Source organism: Populus euphratica, unplaced genomic scaffold (assembly GCF_000495115.2).
Source record: "Populus euphratica unplaced genomic scaffold, PopEup_1.0 scaffold2711.1, whole genome shotgun sequence".
NCBI lineage: Eukaryota > Viridiplantae > Streptophyta > Magnoliopsida > Malpighiales > Salicaceae > Populus > Populus euphratica.
The window spans coordinates 1,365-8,829 of record NW_011502561.1 but is presented as its reverse complement, the minus strand read 5'-3'; the positions used below and the strand labels follow the sequence as shown (position 1 = coordinate 8,829).

General features: G+C 35.3%; 1 protein-coding gene and 1 long non-coding RNA gene across 2 annotated transcripts; both read left to right on the top strand.

Moving 5' to 3' along the window:
- The first annotated feature begins 2,427 nt into the window (after window positions 1-2,427).
- Window positions 2,428-2,985, top strand: LOC105119289 (uncharacterized). The gene is made up of 2 exons (XR_841108.1): window positions 2,428-2,793; window positions 2,829-2,985. It is a non-coding gene; the product is annotated as an uncharacterized LOC105119289 (long non-coding RNA).
- A 2,761-nt stretch (window positions 2,986-5,746) lies between these two features.
- Window positions 5,747-6,151, top strand: LOC105119290 (uncharacterized). Its single transcript, XM_011017411.1, has one exon. The coding sequence runs from the start codon at window positions 5,747-5,749 to the stop codon at window positions 6,149-6,151; it is 405 nt and encodes a 134-aa protein (XP_011015713.1).
- Window positions 6,152-7,465: the final 1,314 nt, after the last annotated feature.

The window sequence follows — 7,465 nt, the reverse complement described above, 5'->3', positions numbered from 1 at the left end:
AGTGTTCATTGGTTTCACATATTTGACACATAATGTTTTCAACAGATTTTAATTGACTCTTTTTCAATTCTAGTACCTCAACGTTTCTAGCTAATGATGCAAACTTGGCTTGGAGGTTATGATCCTCCCTAACAGACCTCCACTAGATGTATAAGGTTGAGTTTTACTCGGTGCCTTATATGTACCTATGGTATCCTAATTTTAAGCATTTTCAGCTAACAAGTCTAAGTACTTTATTGCTTCATCAGGGTTTTTATCTTTAAAAGTTCCATTGCACATCAATTCAACCATTTGCCTATCTTTAGGCATTAACCCCTATAAAAATATGAAACTAATCTCCATGTTTCAAAACCATGATGAGTGCATGTATTAAGCAAGTCTCGATACCTATCCCAATATTGGTAAAATGTTTCTCCTAGTTTTTGAGTGAAAGTGGTGAATTATTTTTTGAAAAAGTTTGTTATGTGAGATGGGAAAAAATTCTTTAAAAACTGTTGATTTGATGACTAATTGATGAGTGGGTGACCAATTCTTGACTTAGTGACAATCCTTATTTTATCTTGTTTTCCCAAAATATCATTAATAATGTTAAAATTAGAACCACTTGAAAACATGAAAGTTGTAAGAAATTGTCTCATATTTCTAGAAAAAAAAATAAAGGTCATTTGGAATTCTAGAACTTCAGATATAGGTCAAACACTAAACAGTATTCAGGCTATAGGACAGGTTCAGACTTCTTCCTTGTTGCTATAATTCGGACTTGAAAATGGGCTTATTAAATCTTGAGCTCCATATGAAAGTTGTAGGCCTATGTCTTACCTTTCCATCCATATAAAGTAGGCCTAAATCCAAGATCTACAGCTCAAGATATGACTCAATTACCTAACGGTATTTCGATTTGGATTACACCGATATCTCATCTCTAAGTTTGGTCATCTCTTTGTCCTTTCAATTTCAGTTCCTAAACTCATCAATCAATCCTTTCATTTATGTGATAAGCCTATATTTAAAATGAATATTTACCATAAATTAAAGGTATCTTATAATATTAGATATTAAAACATGTTTTAATTAAGAAGTTATTAATACTTCAAGTTCAAAATAATGATATAAAACCTTGATAAAAATGCATTTTTAAGTACTAATCATAAGTGTTTCCCACTCCCTCCCCAACTTATTTAATTTATTATCACTATAGCAAGCGTGCGTGAACAGTACACACACGCTTGCAAAGGACCAACTGGTCGGGTTACTGGTTTGAACTAGTAACCTGGACGGGTAGGATTGGCTAGATTCAGCCTAGCCCATACGATTAGGCTATATCCAACCCAATGCAAGAAAGAAAAAAAAGAGTGGGTCAGGTCTAGGCCTTAGGCCCAGTCGGCCCAAATTGTGTTTGCAATGGGTGTTTTTGGAAAAACACATCCTTATATCTTTTCCATGTATTTTACTCCCCTTTTATTTTGATATCTAGTCAAATAAGCCCCTTTTCCATATCAAAAAATTCCATAAATATTTAGGAATCTTTGATGATTTATTTATGGGGGGTACCTTGTTTTAGTTTTATTTTTTTGCGTCTTGTTTTTTTCTACTTTATGTTCAATCTGTGGACCATTACTGTTAAATGCAAATTTGTTGGAGCAATCCTTTTTTTCATTCTTTTATAAAAATAGTAATAATAAAAAGGGTAAACAAAAACAAAAAGGCATAGAAAAAGTATTTCTTCTCCATTAAAAATTCAAATTTTTACAAATTTATTCACTAGTTCAGCTAGCACCTGACCAAGATGATTTGCTGATTCTAAAAATTCCTTTTTTTCCCAAGACTAGATCCACCGAAAACACAAATACTTTTTGTCATAACCCAATTTTGACCTTATTTTTTATTATTGTTTTATTTTAAAAAAATAATGAAAAACAAGTAAAAATAAAATAAATGAAGAGTGAATTAAAATTTGGATTAAGGGCAACATGATTGGAAGTTTAAGGATTTAATTAAACTCTTGACTAGTTTAATTAATTAAATCAAGGGCTTAATTAGAGAATTAATAAGTTTGCAGACTTAATTAAACTTTGATTTAATAAATTAAGTAATTCAGGGATTTAATTGAAATTAATCCAAAGGAAAAAATTAAATTTATTGATTAAGGGACCCAATCGATACATTTCAAAACATTAGGGACCAAGATGAAAAATAGCCTCAAGGATGCAAACGGCGTCGTTGGAAGCTTTGTTCTTCATCCCTTCCGTTTCGCATGCAGAAACTGATTCAACAGGAAATCTGCAACAAATTGTGGACCACGATCCCGTTCGTGGGGTAATGGTTGTTGAGGCTCTCTGGCCTTTTAAAAGACAGTGAGTAGCAGGGCAGAGAACCAGAGGGGATAAAAAAAACAGAGCAAACATGAGAGACGAGGAGACGCCAACTTTGCCTTCATCTTTAGATTAAAAAAAAAAAGGGGGCAGAATTGAGAGGGAGAAACACAAGCACAAGAACATCGAATAAAGTAGAAACCCAGGCAGTGAGAACCAAAAAAAACTGAGAGGCAGAGCACGAACCGAAACAGAGGAGGCCAGGAACCAGAGAAGAAAATAAGGGGGAATTGGGCCGAAAATCAGAGGAAGAAATAGAATCAGGAGGGGAATTTTTGATGAACAGGACAAGAACAGAGGACGTGCGGAAGACGAGGAACGCACGGTGAAAAAACAAAAAAACACAGAGCAAATACCCAGACCTAAATTTGAAAGGAGAAGCCAGCACTGTCCTTTGTTCTTCATCACAAGGACTGAGAAAGCAGGGGAAAAGAAAAAAAAAAAGAAAACGAACAGCAGACAGAGAAGGAGAGAAAGGCAAAGGAGAGCCTCAGATCAGCCCTGCCATTGTCTTCGTCCCTGCAGAAAAAGAACAACAAAGAACCAAAGACTATTGACAACCGGCATCACCATTGTCTACTTGCCTTCATCTCAAAACCAGAGGGGACAGAACCCAATCAAAGAAAGAAGCAGAAGGAAAGAAAACAAGTAGAGGAAAGTCAAAGAGACCATTGCTACTGCCTTCGGCGTTGCTAATACCTTCGGCGTTTCCAGAACCAGGAGAGAAAGCAAAAGGAAAACGCCAACAAAGTGAGCACAGGAGGAAGATAAAGGGAAGCAATAGGTGAAAATCCATCAGCACTGCGAGCGTCTTCGGCCTCCAGCACAACAGGTAAGCTAGCTTTCCCTTCTTGCGTTTTGTTCATTTAGGTGACAGTGGCACTGTGCAAGTGAATTTTAATTCACTTGCACAGCGCTGCAACACGCGTGTTAGCACACGCGTGATGCTCAGCCCAGCCGGGTCACTGGCTTGGGCCAGTGACCGGGCCGGGCTGGCTGGGTCAAACCCAGCCTAAAAAGAGAATATATGCTGAGCTGGGCCTAGCCCAAAAAAATAAAAAAAATAGAAAGTAGAAAAATAAAATATAAAAAGTACATAAAAAATATGCATGCAAAAATAAAATAAAATCAAGTAAATTTATTGATTTATTCACTGACGCCAGAGTCAGGAATAAAATAATGATGTAAAATTATTTTATTTTATTATATTTTACTTTTATTTAGTTACATAAAAAATATGTATGTATAAATAAAAATAATGTAAATTTATTGGTTTATTCACTGACGCCAGAGTCAGGAATAAAAATACTAGTTCAAATTTATATTATTTTTTATTCTTTGTATTTTATTTTATTTAGCTAGAAAAATAAAAAAAATATGTGCATGTGTAAAAAATAAATTTATTTGATTTGTTTATTCACTGGCGCCAGAGTCAGGAATAAAAAATATTGATTTAGATTTATTTTTTTTCTATAGCTGCGTAATATTTACCAACGCCAGAGTTGGAAATATCCGTAGTTAAATATTCCCTAACGCTAGAGTCAGGAATATTATAAGCAAATTATCATACCACAAACTAATAAACATATAGCAATTTAAGACGAAACTAGCAATGTAGCCTGCCTCAGACAGGACGTTTAAGGGGTGATAATATCTTCTCTTTTACGTAACCAGTCCCGAACCATAGAATCTCTGTTGACCAGTTAGGGTTCCTAGTGACCATAATACTAGGTGGCGACTCCTTAAACAAGACCATTCCCCCATCAAAGAATAGGATGCCAGAAATCCATTCTTTCCATTCCATGAATTAATTTTTTTAAGGCCGCCGCGATGTCGGGTGCGACAGAATGGCGACTCCACTGGGGACTTTAGGACTAAGCTTTGCTATTTGTCTTTTTTATTGCTAAACACTTTTTGTCGTACCGTTTTTTGCTCTTTTTTTTTTTATTTGTTTTAACATGTATAGTTATTCATGTTTATCATGCATATATATTGGATACGGATCTAAGGTCTTCACACATCACTTATCTCATTTTTACATGTGGTATCAACTTTAAGATAAGTGGAGGAGTAACGGCACCCCAATGGCTTTAGCCTGGGTAAAGCTCGTGAAACTATCCAACTCTCGCATGATTGTTTGCTCGATAGTGGTTGATATGCCGAACTGATATTATTCAGGGCCTCTATCTTCATACTGCTTGTAAACCTCATATCAACCTTTTGAGGGCGATCACTGAGCATGCGAAAGACCTTTGAGACTAGATAGCAAAATTAACCTAAAACATTTAATGATTAGAACTTATCCTTTAGGTTGATCCCTGCATAACTTTACTGAGATAAAGCTTAAACGTGTAAGCATCATTATTACAAGGCTTTTGGGTGACATAATGACTACTATTCCTAAGACAACAATTATTGAGTATGGACTCAAGTTTGAATTCTTACAAATGACCGAGGGAGACTGCTTTAGACTGGATGTCGGTGAGATACCGTTACTCAAAGATATTAGATGTTTAGTGAAAGACACCAAGAATGTGACTGAAAGCTCAGATGACCAAAAGCTAAACAGATCTCCTCTCGACATTGCAATGAATATCGAATTCAAATCTGACCACACATTTAAAGAATAACGATCATTATGTCACCCTCCAAAAGGCAAATTCATATCCAATATGTTGTATTCATCTTCATGCATGTTTGAACATACAATTATGACCTGTCATAATATTGCACTCCAGGTGAAATATAGGTCCCCCATCGAAACACGCTTATAACACTTGATTGTGAAAAAAAAAATGGAAAACGAAGAAAAAGCCTAGTTGGAAGCCCAACACCGAAAAGAGACGGAAAGTCTTAGAGAAGAAGTCACAAAGCTTACTAGCCTACTTGAATAGGCCTTAAGATCTAAACCAAAAGAAGCAAAATCTACAACTCAGCCTAAACCTATGCTCGGAAATCCACAGAATCTAGGGGCAATTGAGGTGTCTCAATAGGCTATGTATTTCCAATTTGCTCAACTAGCATATCCCATTAGAATGTCATCTACCATTGACCTTACAATAAAGGAATCTCAAAAGAACGAGATAGTAAAATAAGATGGCCTGGATAAATGGGTTGCCTTGGAACAAAGGCTGAGGCCATTTGAGGGAACTAGCCTACATGACCACATAAAAGTTGCTGAGATGTGTTTGGTACCTAACGCAGTCATTCCTAGGAAGTTTAGGGTGCCAGAATTCATCAAATATATATGAACTCAATGCCTTGTAACTCATCTCAAGGCATACTGCAATAAAATAGATGAAGTAGGCTATAACGAGAAACGGTTGATTCACTTCTTTTAAGACAATTTGAGTGACATTGCCCTCACTTGGTATATGCGGTTGGATAATACTAAGGTTAAAAGATGGAAGGATTTAGTTGATGCCTTTATGAGGCAATATAAGTTCAATATAGACGTGGACCCTAATCGGTTAAGCTTGCAAGCTATGGAGAAAGACAACAAGGAGTCCATAAGGGAATACGCCCGAAGATGGAGGGAGGTGGCTGTACAAGTTAACCCTCTTATGTTGGAAAAAGAGATGATTAGTTTATTTTCCAACAACTTTAAAGCTCTGTACTTTGAATACTTGGTTAGAAGCTTTGCACAACATTTCACTGACCTGGTTGTTATAGCTGAGAGGATTAAACAAGCCATTGGGTTTGGTAAGATTGCTAACCTGAGTGAGAAGAACAGTTTCACTGAAGGTGGTTGCCAAGACACTTATCATTCCTATAGTTAATTGCCTCACATCGACTCCTAGAAATCAACTATATTCAACATAAAGCTATGGTGATATTAGGTCAAGAATGATCTACAAATGACTTCAATTGACTGTTGAAAAGATGCCCTTGTCAAGGAGAATGAACAATTGAAAAATTCTAGAAATTCCAATCAATGATCACTAAATGTTTAGCCCCTTTATGTGTTATCATGTCAGTGTTCATAGCCCAAGATGTTGGCATAAGTTCATTATTGTTAAACTTCTTTTCTAAAATTTCAATGAAATAATAAATTTGTCATTCAATCATGTTCACAACCAAGCATTATTCCTTTTCTTGAGAGAGTTTCTTATAAGAACTCACAAATACACTTTGGAAGCCTTGCATGATCTCATAAACGCAGTTCATCTCTTTTACCAAAATCAGTTTCCTTATTGGAGTTTTGAAAATTTGATCTGGCATTTTGATTTCAAAAATAATTTGATGTTTATTCAAAAATGATATTTTTTTTGACATTCTGCTTGTAGAATGACAAGTGAATGAAGCAACTCCATCATTAAGGTGACTAAATTATAAACCAAAGAAAAAAGAAATGAATAAACACCTTTACCCCATTACTCTTGAATCATGTGTTTTTTTTTAAATGTATGAATAATGGTATGTAGTGACTTGTTGCTCATAACTCATGAAATGCATCTTTGCAAAGAATAAACCATCATACTATACGAGGTCAAATTTTATTGATCATAGCTGCTTGCGCTTGAAATGAGGAAAGGCCATCTTTGTTATTTCCTTTCACGTTCTAAAATAAATACATCCCTTGCAAACCCTTTTTGAGCCTGAACAATTTTTTTTTTCATAGAAAAAAATCCTGACTAGGATCCAAAGAATACTTTTTCATAAGATTCATGACATCAAGAATAAACTATTCATTATTATTCATGCTGATAAAAATTAAATGTGAAAAAAGAGATAAATTCTTCTCATACAAACCCTCGAGCTTTTTCTCGAGCCCTCCACTCTGAAAACCTATAAAAGCAAAAGGTCATAATATCAAAAGTCAAAAAAAGCTCAAGAAACTCAAATGCTAGGGGGCATGCCCAAATCACAAGAAAAAGTGATAACTAAGATAAAGTGAGTATGCTCTATAAGCAGAGCAATGAAAAAAAAAGCAGCAAATCAAAGAAGAGCGGCAAAAGAAAATATGAATGACATCAATAGTCAAACTGTTAATAGTGATTCTCAGTCTTTGAAGCCCTGAAACACTCTCTAAGCCTTGTGAATCCTTTTCTTTCATAGCCAAAAACCACAGCCTACGTTACGTGCCTATAGAA